A 20,210-nucleotide genomic window follows, 5' to 3' on the forward strand; every position below is an offset into this window, starting at 1 on the left:
AAAAAACTTAGAAACAGCTGGAGATTTTCTATAACTCATACTAAAATATAATAACTCATTTGTAGATATAAAGTTTTCAAAACTATCGACAATTGGTTATTTTGGATATTTTTTAAGATTAAGGTTATTTTTTGCGTGTAACATAACAAATAATGTATCCTCAGCAACATTAACTATCGGTCAGTTACTATGGTAGAGAAAAGAATGAATTTTTGGTTTCATGTCAGATCGATGAAAGTATAATTCAGTAAAATGAAACATTTATATACATTTTTGGAACTGCATAAAAAGATTTTCGATTTCTTGATATGCGAAATCCCCGAGCGTTACAGGATTTGAATGGTATAAAAACATTTTTAGCAGCATCTTGCCACAAAACTTTCTCTCTTCTTGCTCGTTGAAGTCTCTGCCATTGATTTATAGACCAGGCCGGGCTGGACGTTTCCATCACCAGTGACAGTTCCGACGGTGACTGCAATGCCGCGACGAACGTGAAAACGCAAATCGAATCGAATACAGTTACTAACGACAATTTCTCACCTGCCGTAAATCAAATATTGGTTCCGTTTGGTTTGTTCAAAGGGCAATACTTTATTGGTCATACACTAGAAAGGTTTGTAGCCGTGTTACATAGTACAAAAGAGCTTATGATAGTTCTTGCCATAGAATGCAGGGCGGTTGGTATTGAGGGAGGAAGAATAAACACGAATACTAAACAGCGTTTGTTAGTTTCTTTGCTCTCTTCGGTATGTGCTTGGCGTTTGAAGTTTCATAAATTTTCAAAATTTTCCGATTGGGAACTGGAGCCCGATACTGGTGTGTTTAGAAGAGCAACTAATAAATACAAGTTCACTTAATACCTACTGCTAGCTGTGCGTGGAACCGCGAGCACGTGGCCTTTTGAGCTCCACCCGGACTATTCATGGAACAGAAAGGCTTACGTTTTACCCTTATTCGCTATGCCATTGTTTTCCGTGCGCCAAAACCGTCCTTCTTCGGCGCTCTCGCACCAACTTATCGACCTACGATGTCCTTAGAATAATATAAAATTATACATGCAACGCTCGTCGGCGTTTCCGACTGGAGTGCAAAATAAAATAATAATGCTTCTAAAATCAAATCACAGAAATTCAAAATGCTTTCAACTTACACCTTAAAACATTCCTTCAACGGTATCGTTTTTCTTAGCGGCAGATCGGGGACGGTTCGGAGGAAAGAAGTAGGGTTTTGTTGCTTGAGAACTGTGCAGTTGAATGAGGGGGAGGGGGAGGAGGGAGAGGTTTAATATTGCGTTGTTGGCCACCGAAAAGGCCAAAGAGTTTATGGAAGAAAGCTCTTGCGAGAACAGGGATACTGTCAGGACACTGGGCGTATGTTTTTTTACATCCTACATGCATTGAACAACGTGAACTTTTGGCTTCCTGCTTGCACAACTTGTCCAACTGTTAAATACTTCCAGTAGTTTTCGCACATTTGTCAACAGCCGTCCAGAAACTGTGCCGCACATTATTATTTAGTTGAAAGTTTGTTTTTCGTAGCGTTTGAACACTTAGTGTGATAAACGAGATTGCTAAATTAAAAATACAATCAGTAGATTCAATCTATTGGTTTAATCAGAATTGGATTCCTTCATACAATAGCAGAAAGTATTCAAATTTTACGTCATTGGCAGCTTTGTTGTCTAATTGTCAGTTTTGTTGTTGTTGAACGTTTCTATTTCGTAGTATTTGAACGGTCACTGTGATTTTCGAAATTATCAATACAACTGCTTGCAACAGAGGGAATACAAACAGCAGATTGTAGCTTGCAGTTAAATCCAATTTTAATTGCTTCATAATATTGTGAAAGGTATTCAAATTTCACGGCATCAGCAGTTTTGTTGTCTAATTGGCAATTTTGTTGTGTAGTTGCTGCTGATGTCGATTGGTGGAAAACCAAGGCTATTGTTGCTGTTGTTGGAAAGCAGATCTAATTGCTGGACCATACCACGATTGAAAGACACCGTAGGACTAGGAGGCCTACATTTCGTTGACGCGAATGCGATGGACGCACATGAGTTGCACCAAATGAACGTTAGAAGAAATGTTTCGATGTTTGAATAAATAGATACACATTGTTCGCATTGTACGGTTTTACAGTTTGACGCTCGCGATACGTTGAGCTTATTAGGGGTTATCATGAAATCGTCGTTTCGTTTTAGCGGTCGCTAAAGGCGCTCATTCGTCGCTAAGGGTGCTCATTTGTTCATTATAATGAACTTTTAGCGACTGAAATGAACAAATGAGCACCTTTAGCGACCGCTAAAACGAAACGACGATTTCATGATAACCCCTATTACGTTATAATGTCTGCCTGCTGTGTGGTTTCGGTTTTCTCGTTGTTTTTGGGATGGAGCTCGCGCGTTCGTCAAATGTCTCTACCTTTTTCTCTCTCTTCAGTGAAATGTTACGACCACTGCGACGACGCACGATGTCTTCTACGCCGTCATGTTCTTACACGTCCTTCAGCACGGTGTGGCAAATAGCGGCATTTTAGTTGCAAATGTGCTCGTCCTTGCGCATGCTGCACGTGTCGCACTTGACCGCGCAACACCACACGAACTTGCAGTTGCACTTTTCCTCCACGTTCCGGATGCGCGTCTGGTAGCCTCGGCCACAGCACAGCAGCCGGCAGCCCTCGATACCGTACGACGTCCGATTGCAGAACCTTCCGCGTGTGCTGAAGATGCCCAAGCTGGCAAGAGACAAACGGTTGAGAATTTCACTAGATTGGTAAAATACAATCTAAAGCAACAGAGAAATGTAAATAGATTCTCAAAAAGAAAAATATGGCCGTGAACAAAAAATAATTTTAAATAAACGAAAATAAAACTTGGGCTCCAACACAAGATAACCGAATAAGCACGGTTTGGCAGGATTAAGCGTTCTAAGGGACCCATTCAGTTGTGAGTTGAAAGGCCCTAAAAACATACGCTACATTCACCATACATTTTTTCATTTAAAATTGATTGAATTTCATTAAAGATTAGATCATACATAAATACAATCATATTTAGATTTAACTACAATTTAGTCATGTTATTCAAATGTTTTTTTTATTTAGCTTGTTTCTTGTGAAATCCGCAAAATCTTTCTAAGTTAAATCTATACTATCATTTTCATTTTCTATAACGGAAGTTTACAAGAAATTATTTTTTCAACTTTTGAATAAAATAAAGTCCTTTTTTGTGAAATGTTTGAAAAGAAAAAGTTAATAAAACTTTAGGTATTATTTCTATGTATTGAAAAAAGTAGGACACTACTTTTTTCTAAACCAAATTTGTCCATAATCCGCAAACTGTTATGAGAATTTTACACTTTTTTAATAAAATCTTTAAACTGATTATTGCCGTATATTTAGGCAGTGCATCAATATTTTTATTTTAACCAGAATAAAAAAACATGAGGAGGCGATGATTTGTAACATTTTGTACATCAAAACACAATTGAGTAATTTCTCTTCTTGCTTAGTTTGTTTACCACGCAGATCGACGTCTGCGAGATTGTTAAATAAAAGAGAAAGTGCAGTAGTTAATTGCACCAAAAAAGAAAAAAATAATGGTATAAGCAAAATTCATGATTTTGATTTAATAGAAAAGTAAATATGATTCTCATATATAAAAACCATTATTGCAACGCGAATGAACAAACTGAAAATAAAACTAACATTGTTTTTTACTGAATTACTGCATTCATATTTTAAAATGAAAAGTTAAGTAGTAGTAGTAGTAGTAGTACAACATGTTAATAGTTATCCCTAAGGTGGTAAATGCATTACCTACCTACTATTCACTAAACTACTGTATTACTGCGCTTTAAAACAAATAACCTAGTGATAGATAACCCAATACGATAAATAGTAAAATAAAAAAAAAATATAAAAGATATAGTAATAAAAGAAAGTGATAAAAGAGATGCTGCGAGTGGTCAAAGCGATGAGATCAATGAACTTAGTCAAAAAAAAAAAGAATCGCATATCATAAAATAGTTTATGGAAGACAAAAAAAAACATTCATCTCTGCATTATCATTTGATTGCGACAAAAACGAACCGACTAAAGATGGTCTTCAGTCAACTGTACCTTTCGTTTTCCTCGCAATAGTTGGGCGATTCAGCGATGTATACCAAATCGGACTTGTTCACCTTCTTGTACTCGAGATCCTTACGCATGAGCTTCTTGATGATGCCCTTGTTCTCGACCGGCTGTTTCGAGTAGATGGGAGACAAATGTTCATCGAAAGTGCGTTAGTATACTATTTTTGCACCTCAAAAGAGCCTCATTTGCTTTTTGTTTGGTTTGTTTCGTTACCTTCACCTGCGCCGCGGCGTCAAACATCGAACCGAGCGTGTCGGCGATTAGTTTCATCGGTGGAAGACGGCGCCAGCAGACCCGTGTCGTACATGAACCGGACATGCCGTGGCATTTGCATACCTTCTCCATCCTGGACCGCAATATCTGAAACGAATGATTGGGCACTGTTTTATTAGATGGTTTGCGTTTTTTGGGACTTATTGACAAAGTTGTACTGCGCCTGAAGACAAGGTGAGCACATGCAACTGTGTTTGGCTAATTTTGATGATTGGTGAAATTTAACTTTTTTTAAAGGGACGATAAGTCTTCAGTGTTGCATTTTTTAATTTAAATATTTCATTTTGTCTTTACTCATTGGGAGCCTGTGTATTTTCAGCTCTTATCTTCTTTGATGCTCTCTACTTATCATGAAAACCAATTTTTCAAATTCCATTAATATCTTTTCAGCAACATCCCAAGGGCTTAAATTAGCAACTATAGTTGATCGATGGTCGCGTACGGTGCGCAGATTGGGGCCCGCCCTGCGCACAGCACCCGCACTTACGTACTCGTCGTGCCGCCTCGTTGTTGTGCAGGTTCATCAGGCCGAAGCTGCTGGTGCGGTTTTCCGTCGGATCGGTGAACAGGCGCGCCTGCCGGATGCCGTAGTTGATGTCCTCCGAGCAACCGCCCCAGGTCCACTTGCTGTGCTTCTTGCGCTGGATGTGGTCGCAGTGGCACGAGCTCAGCTCGCCCTTGGTGCAGAACCGCGTGATCGTCCAGGCAAGGGCGGCCGAGTTGATGGCGCTCAGGTAGGCGGTCTCACGATTCCCTGCCGAGGAGACGAATGTTTAAGCGAAAGCAAAATTAGACATATAAATATGGAAAATGACCTTCTTTTAACGATTTTGTAGAACATCAAATCAGGCAAAACTGCTATAACACGTTGACTCCCACGTCATCAAAAAGTGGGTGACAGTAGCAATTAGTTCTAAAATATTTTTGACCCATGCAAAATGCAACATAAAAATTATAGTAATATTAAAAACAAGTTCTTTAGGAAGCTAAGTCTTTGCTTGGCCTTCGAAAACCGTCGGTTTAACAAATGTTATAAACAAATTTTATTGAAAAATATTGTACTATTACAAGACGTAGATTCCTAAAGAATTAGTTTTCAGTATTACTGTAGTTTTCATGTTGCATTTTCTATTATTTATGGGGCAATAACTTTTTAGAACTAATCAATAAATGGTTTCAATATGCATGAGATTACATGTTCGATTGATAATACGAGGGTTGCCTTTTAAGTTTCAGGATTTCGAAAAACTGGTGATGCAATCTATCAACAAATAATTTTATCGTAAAGTTTGACGTTTTTGAGGTTATCCGTTCTCAGAACGTTTTGACATACGAACGGTAGAGATTAATATTACAACAAATGATTTCTACTTGTAGCTCAGCGAAAATGCCACTTTCCAAAAATGTTTACTCCGTACTGCATTAAACGTTGCGTTTTCGATGAATTTTATTCAGTAAGCTTTATAACGTAAGAAATAAACAATAATGAGTCATGTGCAGATATTCCTTTATTGCGTCCATTCTCCTTGACTTGATCCAGTTGGAAGAAAGTGTTTCATCTTCCTGATCTCCAGTGAAAGGTGATGACGGAGAGTAAAACTCTTATTAGACGAGGAATATTTCTGTCTGTCGATTTTGGAAGATAATGTCAAATGGCCATTGACAGCAATATTGCTGACCAGTCGTGAATGGTTCCGATTTCCTTTTGACTAGAATGTTTATGTCAAAGTGGCGATTTGTTTACTTTTTGCTCTGTTGTTTGCAGCAGATTTTTTTTTCGTTACTCTAGGTTGAACAATACGCTAAATTCAAACATGAAAATGATCAATTAACTGTAAAACAAATTTTGTGGAACTTTGCGTTATTACACGAGCGAACAGCATTTTTATGTCAAAAGCCAATTTTGGCAGAAAAATACTGGGCAAAGATGACAGAAAAAGCCCTCGTCTAATAAGGGTATAAGTGTGGTGTAAAAGATCAGAATCATTTGCAAAACATTCAATAGATAGTATATTTAAAGTAATGTGAGGCAAGATGCACCCCTTAAAAGAACAACGTTAAATTCTTGCAGTCCAGCCAGGAAAAATAACTCATAATTCGAAATTCCTCGCAGATCGATACTACACTACTACAGTACCATACTGAATATGTTTGAAAAACTTGAGTGTTGTGCATAACATTTACAGCAGTGAATTCTGCCTGACAAGGCCTTGTATTTATTGTTCTCTCCACAACCAGAATGCAGCGATTATGAATCTTATTCTATTCAGTATTTTGAGGAATATCTGCTTGATTGAGTTATTTTATTTTAACACTTTGTATAGCTTAAACTATAAAGAAGTATAAAAAAGACAGAACACAACAATGATGCAGGCTTGGACTGCCAAAGTTTAATTTGGTAAACTGCAAACTCAAAATATGAGAATCTGCTCAGCATGGGAACCCATCTTACCTTTGTCATCGAAATTACCGTAGTAGATACTGTTGCCCCTCTTGGCCGAGCAGTTCCATCGATTGTTTTGAAAGTATGTTTGGCATTCGTATTTGGCAGTGTTGGCAGCGTGTACAATCACCTGGAAGGAGCGAAAGCCGAGTTGTAAAAACGGACGTATCGCGTGGTACGTCTCCCAATTTCAACTTACCTTTAGCAGCTCCGGATTGTCGTAGCACGTGTCGCGCTGCTGGGCGGTAAAGAACGTCCCGTCGCCGCACAGCTCAAAGCTCCGGTTGTCCCGGTGGAAGTGGGCCGCGTCCAGCGACAGGTCGGCGATTCGCCACCAGCTCCCGTCCGTCAGCCCGCCACAGCACGCCAGTATCAGCAGCGCCAGCTGGAGCAACTTCGACCGAACATCCCACGGCGCGGACGTCCGCTGGAACGACCGTGCCCGACGTTGGATCGGCTTGGCGACGGGTCCGGGTATCTGAGCCGACGGCGGTGGCGACGGTCGAAAGCAAAACGGCTGGCAAACGTCCTCGCCTTGCTGTACCATGGTTTTCCGTGGGACACCGGACGCTTAGCACATTCGGGACTGGACCCGTGTTCCGTTTGGAAGGACGATTGGAAAGGGCTGAAGACTAACGCTCGAACTGGTCTCCTGGTTGCCGCTCTTCTAGTCCGCTCGTGCCGACATCTCGGAAGCGGACACTGCTCCCGGAAGCCTCGTTCTGGCACGAACTGTACCCGTTCACCGCTGCGGAAGGAAAGGAAGATCGCTTTGAATCGCGTAAGTAATAGTTACGCCAAATTTCCGTCAAAAAAGTCCAACGGATGGGACAGCAATTTGAGGGTCGTAAAGTGTAATGACTTCAAACGGTTTGGTGTTCTTTTTCGTTCGAATTTGAGCTGGGCTTCCAACAGTTTTGGTCATCTTGGTCCGATCCAATCACGTCGTTCGGACAATCCGGCCGGCAGTGATTTTTAATATCATCGTCGTCGTCCCTCGTCCTTGCCTGGACTCCCGGATCGGACGACAATATTCTAGCTCATCATTAAACATCCCTTTTCGCACACAGACTAAGCCGTACTCGGGCTCGGTGGACACTATAAAAACACATGTAATATTTCGTCGCTCAAACGCGAATACCGGAACGCAGGGGGGAAGAGGGAGGAGGGGCGGCTGGAAAACATCAAATCATACACTCGGTTATCGAAATGATGCTCGTGTCGCAGATGGTCGTACTATAAAAACCAACTCTCCGCCGACCGTTCGGCAAGAATGGCGATCGTAAAATTGCAATCAAAAATTTCCCCATGGATAGGGCCAACCCCATGGATTGTATGTGCAACGGGGAATGGCGACAACAGGGGAATGGTTGGAGACGGTTGGCTGAGAAAAGTATTGAAGTCGGCAAACAAAAAATTAAATAAGTTCAGTACTTAAACAAGGTAGAGAAAGAACTAACTAATTACGATGGCTTGTTGCTATTATGAAAAACGGTCACACAAACAAAATGATTAAAATTTTCCTTTTCACAATTTCCAATATATAAATACCCATAACGAGTAATCAACGATTGAACCTACAAGAAAATAAAATGCATTCGAATTTCAAAAAATGAATAGGCTCTTTTTATAAAGTATAGTTATGAAAGTTTTATAGTTAATTAAATTATGTTATTTCGTTCGTTTGGTAGTTTCATTTATTGTCTATAAAATTACCTATGAAAAATAGAGAAGACTAGAGAAGAAGAAGAGAATTAAAATTAGGGAAGGAACAGTCAAGGCACTTGGGTTCATTATCCAAATCCAGCAATTTTATGGGTTAAATTTTAACACATTTAACCGTTAATACAAGAAAACGCTAAAATGCGAGAAAATAAAATTGTACAAATTGATAAATAATATCATTATCCCACACAACACATATGCATTGAAATAATCGTACTTCTATGCAATATGATTGAATCGTAAATGATGCTAAAATAATGCCTATACGTACAAAAGTGGAGGCGCTAACCGTACATTGTTCAAAATGTATATGTTTAGTCGTATATTTTCTAAGTCGGCATCATATACGACTTACGATATACATCAGCCGGACATTGCTCGTTCATCTATACGTATGCATAAAGAAAATCGTATTACATTCTTAATCGGCATCATATGGAACAAAGAATATACATTGCTCGTACATTGTCTATGCTTACTGCGATTCCGATTCGAAAAATACTAATATATGATTCAATTTCTTCAACTTAATACGACTTCGTGTTGTGTGGGATGCTACTGTAATCATTCGCAAGTCAAGTCTATTCGAGATTAGTTAATTATATTTTACTACCTATGGCAGCAATAAAATCCAACTTATGAGAAACGGGATGAATAAAACCACAAATCTTGTTTAAAAAATTATGAAATAATTATACAAATGCACTAGTAAAAATCGTTTTGTTTACAAATCACTGACAGGACACAATTTAAAAAAAGTAGAAAAAATGTAAAATCCTTTATTCGTTCGACTGGTACTTCAATTACATAAAATGACTTTATTGGTTCGGTTCATTAGTTCATTAGAGCGCCATCCCGGACCGGGGGGATTAGACGTCACTCGAATCGATCCGGTTGATCGCAATCGCTCGGGAAAGTAATCAACTGTGAGTTTGTTTATCAAAATCATCCAAAATCGGAGCAATGGGACACAGAACGCGGTAGAGTGCAAGAAGAAGCGGAAAGATGGGAGATATGGAGAGATTTCAACGCCGGCCTACAGAGGCCGAAATGAAATCGAGCCTACTGGAGGTTACTTCTACCCGAAAAAAAACAAACAGCCAGGATTGTGCCCTAGGCAGGAAAAACAAACTCAAGGCAGACGTTTTCTAAAGAGAAACGAAACAAAAAAGCAAAGCAAAACAAAACCAATGCGGGGAGGGAAAACTTGTGTACTGTGGGTTTTGGGACAAGGCTCCGATCCGACTCCGTAATGTGCCGTAATACTATTACACGGATTAGATATGTTTTATGTGTTTCCGTTTTTCGCCCCCGGCTACCGTAGTGGGTAAGGGTGGGTGGCTGAGGACCGTCCGGGTGTTGGGCGGAGATGCCTTGTGCCTGCGTCTGGAACTGAGCAGAGGGGAGGGCGAAAACGGATACGGGCATTTATCTCGCCCGAGGGGAAGGTGACGAACGTTAAGGCTGCTGTTTACAGCGGTTGCCAGGACGACGGAAAGATGTCAAACAGATGCAGAACGGACGAGGGGGAGCGTCGCGGTGGGCGACAATAAATAAAATATCAGTTCCCGCTTTTGACGACAAACAACAACCGGCGACTTTCCGCGCCTTCCGGAGGCGATAATAGTCGCTGCGGTCGGGCTGCGGTGGCTTTTGGGACGACGACGACGAACAGGAGAGGGTGAATAGGCCGCCTCTGCGGAGGACAGGAGTGACGATGAAGATGTCGTCGGATCCTGCGATCCCTTCCCGTTGAAAAATGTTCGGTTCCATTGTGTTCGGAGACAAGTTCTGGCGGTATGGATCAACACGAAAGGCGTATTGATGTCGCTTTGGATTTCGTATTTTGGTAAAGGATTTTTCTACTCCATTTTGATCTCTATCAAATGTTGTGTGAAGAACCAAGAGATAAACGACAAATGTTTGAATAATCCCTTCCCAGTATGGACGAGGGGGAAAAAACTAGCTCACCATGCAGCTCACAAACACTTTATAAAAATCCCACCGAAATCCGCTTCTTCAGAGCACCAGATGTAAACATGGCTGTTGCGGGAGTCAAGGAGGCTTTCCGTTTCGTTTGAACTCCGGTTGAAAACCCTTGTAAATAGTAAACGAGACAGAGTATCATCATCAGCAAGACGCTGTCGTCACGGTTCGATTCTGTTATGTTGCAAGCCCACTCGACAGCTCGGCCTTACATGACATAATCCGGCTCAGAGGCATTTCCATTCGACTTTGGAAAGAGGTCGCCGAGCCCGAATCTTTCGCTAGAACATCATCAGCTCGGGGGATCGTTCCGATTGCAATCATATTTATTTATTTGCTCCATCGAACGCGCCGCCACCAGCAGCGTCAGCAAATTGAGTCCTGTGCCGAGCGAAAGGACATCGCGCCAGAAGCGAGTCTATCGATGCATGATTTATAAAGCGAGTCGTGCAGAGGAGGCCCGCGTGCTACAAACCGAGCGTTTAATACAGTATTTATAAGCCTAGAACTGTGGCGCGACTTAGGGATCGGTCCTTGCTCGTCTTGCTCTGGCAAGATTACACCGAGTGCCTAGCGGATAGCAGTTTCGGGTTGCCGGTTGTTGTTTGGCAGAAGATGCAGGGAAGATTTGATGACAGCACGTGGACATGAATATTTAAAGCGCGACTTGGTTCGTGTTTGCCAGTCGATTTCGGTTGAGTGTTGGCTCCGTAATACGAGGACGGCATATTATAGAGTTACCATTTTTTATAGGAAGGATGTGAGAAAAGGTTTTGTTAAGGACGCATCAGAACAAACGATTTTTATCGATCTTAGTCAGAACCTGTTGGACACGAAACCAAAAGTAAATTTGTATTTGGCATTAAAGTAAAAATAATTTTACTTAAAAAAAAACTTTTGTACAATTTTTATGGACGCACGCCGGTGGTAACAGTCAGATTCACGCAGAAAATTCAAAATTTGAAGAAAACATACTTAGAAAACAGGCAAATTCGTTTCTTATTAGAAACATGGAATGTTTTTGGAAGCTTCATAAAAATGTTGTACTCTGTTCGTTGCTTCTGATCAATACAGTAAAGTTCTAGAAGACTACAGCTGTTCTAGAAGACTCTAAAAGGACATAATTTACACGAAAGGACAGAAGTATGCCTGGAATTTCGTTTCTACTCTACCAGTCTCTAGAAGAATTCTAAATTTTAGAGAAACCATGTTTAAAAACAGCTAAATGTGAGTCATATTAGTAAAATTGTATGTGCACTAGTAAAATGTAAATGTTGTAGGCGACAATTTGCAAGAAAGAACAGAAGTATCATTTAGTGTAGTTTTGCTATTACAATTGGCTAAAGAATTTATTTATAAAAACGATTTTATATATTTCAAAGCTACAAGATACTGAATTTGTAATATTATCAATCAAGCAAAACAAATATTTTTCCCATATTATCGAAATCTTTATCATTTAAATAGTGTCTCAATTACTCTATTACTCTCTCAATGATTCACTTTGATGATAGTTGATTAAGCTTGAATTATTAAATTAAATTAACCAATTCAGCCATTACGTTTTTGTTTACATTGTTACTTCTCTATAAGAAAACGAGGAGACTAGAACAATCCAGTTGTTTCTTGTTGTCTATTTTTCCTTATTACCTTAACGTTAAGACCTCATTTTCACCCTTTGCGGTATAACAAAACTGCATTATTAACCAACTAGTATTCATGAAAATTCGTTGTAAACAATCGTTTAGCAGCCACGATTGCGACGAAAGATGGAGCGATGCCGAGTTCACTTCCAGCACATTTCGGGTCGATCGTATCCAACGCGTTCAAATCTCGCCTCCGACACAATTCTTGAAAATCCGATCCATTAAATCCATTAGCAGACCATGCACAAGGATCAACGCCGCTGATGATGTCGGGAGATGGCTGGGGCTTCCAATGTAAAACGATAGCCACCGATGGAGTTGGTGATAGGATCTCATCTTTCATAATTGCGTTAAACTCGACAACATTCATGCGGCAGCCCGGAGGAGATTTTAACGCTTCCACCATTGTTCAGTGGGCTCTAGCAACGTTAAACATCGCCATGATGATGAAGGCTATAGGAAGGATTTATCCGTGGGAAGCAAAAGTGATTGGAGTTTAGGATGAATTGAAACACAATTATTTGTACTGACTCTTTTTTAGAAAAGGTGAGCATGGTTCCGGAACACATTAAAAAATACATTCAATGCACATGTATGTACACAATGTACAACCGATGCAGGAAATATTAAGCGCAGTCCAATGCATCGCAGGAAATAAAGAATACATTATTTTGCTTGCATAGTTCACCACGCCATCATCTCCAACATCATCACATTTTTATTTTCATCACGTGCTGCAGTTCAACGATTTCGTCGGAAGGATCGTAATGAAATGGATGAAAAAACAAACCTCAAATTCAGTCCAACAGAAACAGAGAGAGAGAGGGAAACGATTAAGTTCAGTCCGTTTTTTTACTTCGGCATTCTCCTCTTCGTAGAGACTCCGAGAAGAAAAATATCAGATTTCCAGTATAAATTTGATGACGCTTGTCTTATGTCAGTGGCTCGATTATTAGGTTGTTAAATCCGTCATAAAAGTTCGCGACCGTGGCGTGGAAAGCGGAAAGAATGGCCGCAGGACCCTAGCGCAACCCGAACATATTTATATGCGGCTGCAAGTTGGCGTAAACAATGTAAGGGCGTTGTGTGAGCGTATGTATAAAAAAGAAGAAAAAACACAAAAGGAAACGTCAAAATGGTGAACTGAAAAGAAGAAAAAAGGCAGCCGAAGTAAACTGTACAAAACAATCCGGGTGAATATGAAAAGGAAAAACATCCGACCAGGAGAATGGGAGCAAATTTGAAGTGCTCGGATCCGGGCAATCCTGGCCCGTTCCCGAAAAAGATCGCTCGAAGGGGGCGTCGTTGCAAATAATTGGCGCAATGCCACGGAAAGCCGTCGGCAAATCCGACAAATCACCACGGGCCCAGGGTTCTGGCGAAAACCGAATAAAAAACGAAAAGAAAACATGGTCCCGTCGGCCGAACGTACGCGGAAAGCATGTAAATCCCTTGGAATGTTATCCTTAAGGGTAGTCAGAGAGTAGAAAATAACGCATGGGCAGTGGATTGAGGGGGTGATTTGAATTGTTGTTAACAAATTAGGGGTGCCCTGAGGCATCGGGAAAAACTCCAACCTCTGAAGGAAGAAGCACATGTTAGTAAGGGGCTGAGAGGCCAATTCACTGGAAGTGAATTGTGATCGATTGCGTTCTCCAATAGACTGTTCAACAAGATTATCCTTGTTTAAAAAGAAATTATTGAATGCAATGTGAAGTAGTATCGTTATGTAGTAATTCGTGTAAATTTTTTTTGTTGTTTCTTATGTTTCGAGTTTTGTAAGAAATATGCACAACATATTTTTTTGTGCTGATAATGGTAAAATTTTGAAGGTAAAATACAATTTCCAATCTTACAGGGGGAATTTCGTTCTTTTCCTGCCAGTCAATGACACTGTTTGAAAGGGTACAAATACATTTTCCAGCTACGCCTGTTGAATTGCAACGCAAAAATAACTTACACTTGGTTGCCATTATGTCTAAATTATGAGATTTATTTGAGGTTTTTTTCACATAAAATTGGAAAAATAAGTTGAAATAAGCAGAGCCATCCTTGTTGGAGGTTTAGTGTTCGTTTTCTATCTTTGAAAATAGGAATCTGTTTAAAAGCAATATAAACTAGTCCATGCCCACGACTTCATACAGATGCATTTATTAAAAAAAATGAAGTCATATCTAAAGAGTTGTGGATTTTGTTTTGAGGCACATTTAACAAACATGAAGAGTATTCCAAGTTTAACTAACAATCCAGAAAGTTCAAGCACAAAACCCTAGACCCACTTCTAAATTATATCAAATAATTCAAAATAAATTAAATGGATGCACGGACAAAAGGAACGTGAATGAATGTGGTTCATTAGGTTCTGTGTCAAAATGTATAAGTAGCTAAAATGTTTGGTTTTTTGATTTTCTAACGCTATCAGTATTGGTGCTGGTTAGTTCTAAGTTTAAAGTTATAAAGGTGTAGTAATCGAAGGCTGGAAGTATTAGACTTTACATATTTATTTAAAACACTTTTGAAATAAACTTATTTAAACTCTTATTGGATTGGGATTAATTTTAAATCGTTTTATTGTTATATGTAAATAAATATATCAAAGAGAAAGAAATAAGACTAAAATTAACGGTTTGAAGTTTCACAAAATTGCAATCAAGGTTAAAATTACATGTCAATACAAATATATCAAAGAGGTAAGAAATAGAACTGGAATTAGCAGCTTAATTTTTTACAAGTAGGCTGAGCAGTAAATTAGAATATATAGAAAGTAAATTTCAAGTACATAGTAAAATGTTCATTTATCAAAGCTTTTATCGAGTGTTGTCCTTCTCATTTCCCTTGGCCACATGTTTAAGATAATTTAAAAATTATGTTTCACTTTAAACTATAAGAAACAAACTACTTACATTTTTGGAACACGACTTAAAACGACTCATATGACAAGAGAGAGAATGCAAAACCACTGGCCAATTTGTTCACCAATCAACTATCGAGATGGATTTTTAATAAACCCATCTACTTCAACATACATGCGGTGCCATAAAATGGCATACGTTATTCAAATGACCCCGAACGAGTAACTATCGAAAACTTTGCCATGCCTATTTCATCCTACCGAGAGGTTGGCGGTGGTTGTTGTGGGGTGGCTTACGGGAAAAATCAACCACTTTACAATTTTTTCCTACTTTTTGCCAACCGGACCCGCGTGGTGCGTTAATGCGTACCGTTGTGGGAGGTTTCCGGCGCTAACGAGTGGCGCTTATTAATCGCTTCTACCCCTCTCCCACGACTACCTTCTCATAGGGACACCCACCACGGCGATGTCGATTTGGCGTGTGATTGGCATTACTGTCGACATCATAATGAGCTCATTTGTGGAATATTTATAAGCAATGTTTCATAAACAAGCAGCCGGCAGCCACAGCCTGCGACCATCAAGCCGCCATTTTGAAGTGCATGATGGAAAATTCGGTGTAAAACGATCCTGTCAGCAGGGATGAAAAAGTACATAGCTAAAATCAAGTGGCCACACAGTGCCGGAGCGGCAGGAAGGAATTATTGCTGGGCTGGTGGAGTTTGAAGTACGGTTCGCCAGACTCCACGAAAGCCTACGAAAGCCCCGGCTGCTCATTATGAACCGGGCGGCCATTACGCAGGCGACTAGTCGAACGATTGAAAATTATCTCCGCCGCTCCAATCGTCCACCGCTCTCGGGCGTCCCCGTGCCACGAGCCCCTCCGTTAATTAAACGATATAATGAATGTTAATTAATTTTAAATAATTTCTGTACGCCGAAGTGATTAAATCATTACAGGCGCAGTGGACGGAGCTGCGATCGCTCGTGCGAAGACAGATGGACGGAGGCGGACGTTTTGGGCCAGCCTGGATGGCCCTCGAGCCCATCGCAGTCTTCATCCACGCAGTGCAGAAATGGTGCATGATAATTGAGTGAATATTACAGCCGAGGTGGAGGGGGGAGAGGGGGTTCCGTTTTTATGCTTCCAGCTTCTGCAGCGGTCTTCACCTCAACTTGGTCGGAGCTTAAGACCGCCGATCTGGTGGCCATCGGATTTTTATTTTGTCGACTAAAAACATTCACGATCGGGTGGCCATTTGTTAGCTCAATCAACGCTCGCAAGTGCCGAAGATCGGACGTTGCCGGTTTTGCAGCACAACCTGCATGCCACAGACAGGCCCTAACGACGATGGAACTTCCCAAGGTTCCGAAGTGAAACGAGCTGGTTGGAGCGAGTGTCCATGATGGACAGCAGCAGTTGGGCCGCTGCAGTGCGGCTTTGTTTATATTTACGATTGTACAAAATCATAAAAATATTTTCCATCTCCGGTGCGGGTCGAGGTGTCCGGTCTCAACTCGAGCCGCTTATGCTGCCCGTTGCGAAACCGAACCCGCACTGGACACGTACTCCTGGCCCACTTGAGCGTATGTTCAGCGAGGCAGGCAAAACGGGAGACGTTTAGCGTTGGTAGACCTCTTCTACCGAAGTGGTGGGCTAAGCACAGGATTCGCTCCGCAAAGGAGTGGTGGCCAAAGTGGCAATTGGCTATCGCCAATCGGAAATCGGCTACCAAGTGCGGTAGTTTTCCAACGAGTCTAGCCGCCGGACGCAAATTGGACACGCCTTCTCTCCTTCGCAGCGAGGCGAGGTGGAATTTTTCCAGCAAAACATGATGAAACATCTACGGCGCTGAGTGACACAAACCTCATGCGTATCGGCCGAAAATCATTAGCATTAGATCTCACAAGCTAATGTTTAAATGGTTTGCGATGGAATGGACCATTAAATATCTGAAATTTAGGATTTCTAAAAATTTTCTTCAGATTCGTTTTGATTACATTTTAAAGTGCTTCCTATTTCTTCAAATGCTCCAATAATAATAATTATAGTTTTTTTACGTGATGTTATTCCGTCATTGGTCATCAAGTAACTAATTAAAACCTCTTACGACTAAGTTAGTTTACAATTCCTTAAACATGTGAAACAGAAATGAACAATACCGATGAAATGTGAAAGTATAAACATGCCTTAGTAAAATAGTTAATAAATTATTTTCGGTTTTTTTTGTTTTCATTTATTTATTAATCAATTTATTCATAATTTATTAATTATTGTTAAAGCCAACAAGCTCTAACAAGGTTAATTGAAATTTTTCAACTATTCATAATTTTTCTGGCTTTACGCAATGCTATGATAATTGCTGTAAAATTCGAAAAAAATTGCGATGTGGAAACATTATTATCGTTTACAACTTTTACCTTGCTGAATAAGTTTATTTTATTCAATACTAATCCGTGTTATAAAACGCTCTTCTTTTGTTATTATTAGTACGTACAATGAGGGCAATATTGGCATTAAAATCATGCCAGAGTACCTACATATCCACTGTGAATATTTATGTAAATAAAAGATCAGTTAGTGATCGAACCAAATCTAAAAAATCGTTTTTCCATATATTTTACGGACTTTTTCCATGAAGTAGTAATAGTTGTACTGTTAGACCGTGTACTGATTTAGTAAGACAATTCTTAAGTAGCACCTCCACGATATCCTGTCAATGGTTTTCTTTTATATTTTTGTAACAAGGAGCCCTGTATTTGTACAACATTTTTACCGTTTGTTGCCAACGACATGAAAGGAATAAAAGTTATGCACAGTCAATGGATGGCAATGCATATAAAGATCAAACTTTAAACTCTGCAAAAGTCCAACGATAAGGAAGTGCAGCGAACCGATTTCCAAAGACCTCCGAGGACCACCACATACGCTCCCTGGGATATTAGCTGTGCGGGAAAACATACTGCCGGTCGGTTAGTTGTCGCATAAATTTCGCTCGAAAACTGTGCCAACTTGCGTTGCCCCGGCGATGACATTTGTGCCAAAACCAGTTCAGCCGACCGATTCATGCCGTTCTGTTTTTTTGCTCCTCGCTGCAACTAATTACCGTTGCCGTGTGTGGCCACAAGAACTCACCCCACGGAAACGCGGCTGTCGGAAATCGACTGTGGCCGCGATTCGGATGCTTTTAATCAACCGCCGGCCGGCCTGCCCCGATGAGGCAGGAATCGAAACGAAAACGAAACAAGAACGCCGAACAAACATGGGCATTACTAGCGGTGGAAGTGGTAGTAGTTGTAGAAATGTTCGAGAAAAGCGATCGCCCCTCCACCGTTCCGCCGATCGTTAACACAAATTATCACGGCAATAGTGCTCCCGGATATGGGGCAGAGCGGGTTTTTTTGTTGTTGTTGTTATTTTCGATTTGCCGGCGGCTTTTTCTTAGATGCCGCCACCAAGAAACTGGGCACCGCCAGCCGGGGAAGCAGCCGACAGACAGAGAGACAGATCAAAGGAGGAAAAGACCGAAATCGAGCCAAAACCTGATTCTTCCCGTAACTTCAAACGCAGCGCCACGCGGCGGATGCAAGTTTAGAGAAGCGAAGAGAAGCAAAAACACATGATTCAAACCATCGGAAAGTTCACCGATCGAGAGAAGTGAAATAAGGAGTAGAGTGTATTTTTCCGAACCTGTCGATATTAGAAACAGAAACAAAAAAAAAACTAAACAAGGACAAAGTTAGTATCTGGTGCTAAGAAGTCGGTTCTAATACGGTAAGAATCGCATAAAGCTTCATTGTACAATAGACAAGTATAAGAAACGCAAAAAACAAGAACAACATTCTTAAAAAGAGAGATAACAATAAGCCAACTTCAGCAATCAACTCAACATTAAATAAGTTTTTTATGTGAGTTAATTAAAAGAGAAGTGTTAAAAACCTCTCATAACAAAGCCCTAATAAGCGTGAAGCTTTGTGAAGTAACAATCAAACGGAGAAAGGTGCAACGCTAAGCTAAGAATTGTTTCCAGTGATGGAAAATTATAGCTTATCGATAAAGACGCCGAATTGATTATTTGTTCACCGTTGAAAATTGCCTCATACCAGAATGAGCACAACGAGATAAAAAATAATTGATTTTCTCAACAGTCGTAATGTGACAACAGTAAACTTTTTTTGCAGACTTCCACTAGCAAACAAATTGTAAAATTAAAAATAAAAATAAACAAGATAAATGAATTTCTGCAATAGAAAAGTATCGTTTGAAAGTAACACGATAAGCCCGATACCGTTGGAACATGGGTTGATAAACAGTACTTTCTATGCATTTTTGTTTTCTATTGATTATTAGTCACACATCAGTAAATTGAATGAAATATAAAAATTGCAGTTTATTGCACAAAAGTGTACAGTTTTTTTTCAACCGTAGCAAAGCAATAAAGCGATCACATTTCGTGCCAACTAACCCACACAGGGCACCACGGTGTTGGCCGTTGCGGCCTGTCATGAGCTTGGATGACGATGACGGATGGTGGACCCTCGAAACGCGCTTGAAAATGGCACGATCAGCAAACTCGGCTCGGCTCGGTGCAGAGGTCGGCATCGTTTTCCACTTGAGGCCGGGTCGCAAGGTTTTCCGCCTGCCGCCGGCAAGCACCACAGGACCTTACCAACCTCTTGAGTGGAGGCCTTGGGGTTTTACGGCCGTACAGATCATATGCACTCCTCTTGGAGGATGCATTTTCCCCCCGTTTTGTTCGCTTCATAGAGAGATCCCCTTGTAAGACCGCCGGCCCGACGGCGGCTCATCGTTGCATCGTGGACGCGTGCATATTCATGAGTGTTGCACTGTGGCACAGGTCTCCGGCTGCCAGGTTTCCGGCTGGTAAATCTCTACCGCTTCTTCGTTTCCCCGCACTCGCACGCTGGGCGACCGCTTCAAACAGCGGATAAAATGCACTCCCGATGCACCGCCCACCTCCCACACGGGGGTGGGAGGAGGTGGCAGTGTCGGTGGTTGTAATGGAAAGGCGGAAGAAAAAGAGGGAAGGTTTGCACTTGCCACGGCCGATGGAGTCGGAGTGGGGTGCGCAGAAATTTATTCATCGACTAAGAGCTAATTAGTGCCATCGTGAATATGCACACGGACGAG

General features: G+C 40.8%; 2 protein-coding genes across 2 annotated transcripts in view; one reads left to right on the top strand and one right to left on the bottom strand.

Moving 5' to 3' along the window:
* LOC131267304 (store-operated calcium entry regulator STIMATE-like) overlaps nt 1–20,210 on the top strand; it is a 250,804-nt gene that overhangs the window by 125,923 nt on the left and 104,671 nt on the right. The gene's annotated exons all lie outside the window — the stretch shown is intronic.
* Nucleotides 2,532–7,397, bottom strand: LOC131264395 (protein Wnt-1-like). The gene is made up of 6 exons (XM_058266698.1): nt 7,050–7,397; nt 6,860–6,980; nt 4,899–5,161; nt 4,348–4,494; nt 4,120–4,241; nt 2,532–2,733 (listed from the first exon to the last, which is right to left on the bottom strand). Exons 1-6 carry the CDS (start codon nt 7,395–7,397, stop codon nt 2,532–2,534), a joined length of 1,203 nt encoding a protein of 400 aa, XP_058122681.1.

Source organism: Anopheles coustani, chromosome 2 (assembly GCF_943734705.1).
Source record: "Anopheles coustani chromosome 2, idAnoCousDA_361_x.2, whole genome shotgun sequence".
NCBI lineage: Eukaryota > Metazoa > Arthropoda > Insecta > Diptera > Culicidae > Anopheles > Anopheles coustani.

Bases quoted from the DNA above. Each gene is read 5' to 3' on its own strand.
- LOC131264395 (XM_058266698.1), bottom strand. From the start codon at position 7,397: ATGGTACAGCAAGGCGAGGACGTTTGCCAGCCGTTTTGCTTTCGACCG. The intron at 6,981-7,049 runs GTAAGTTGAAAT...CGCTCCTTCCAG, and splicing joins ACAATCCGGAGCTGCTAAAG to GTGATTGTACACGCTGCCAA. The intron at 5,162-6,859 runs GTAAGATGGGTT...TCTCCTCGGCAG, and splicing joins CGGTAATTTCGATGACAAAG to GGAATCGTGAGACCGCCTAC.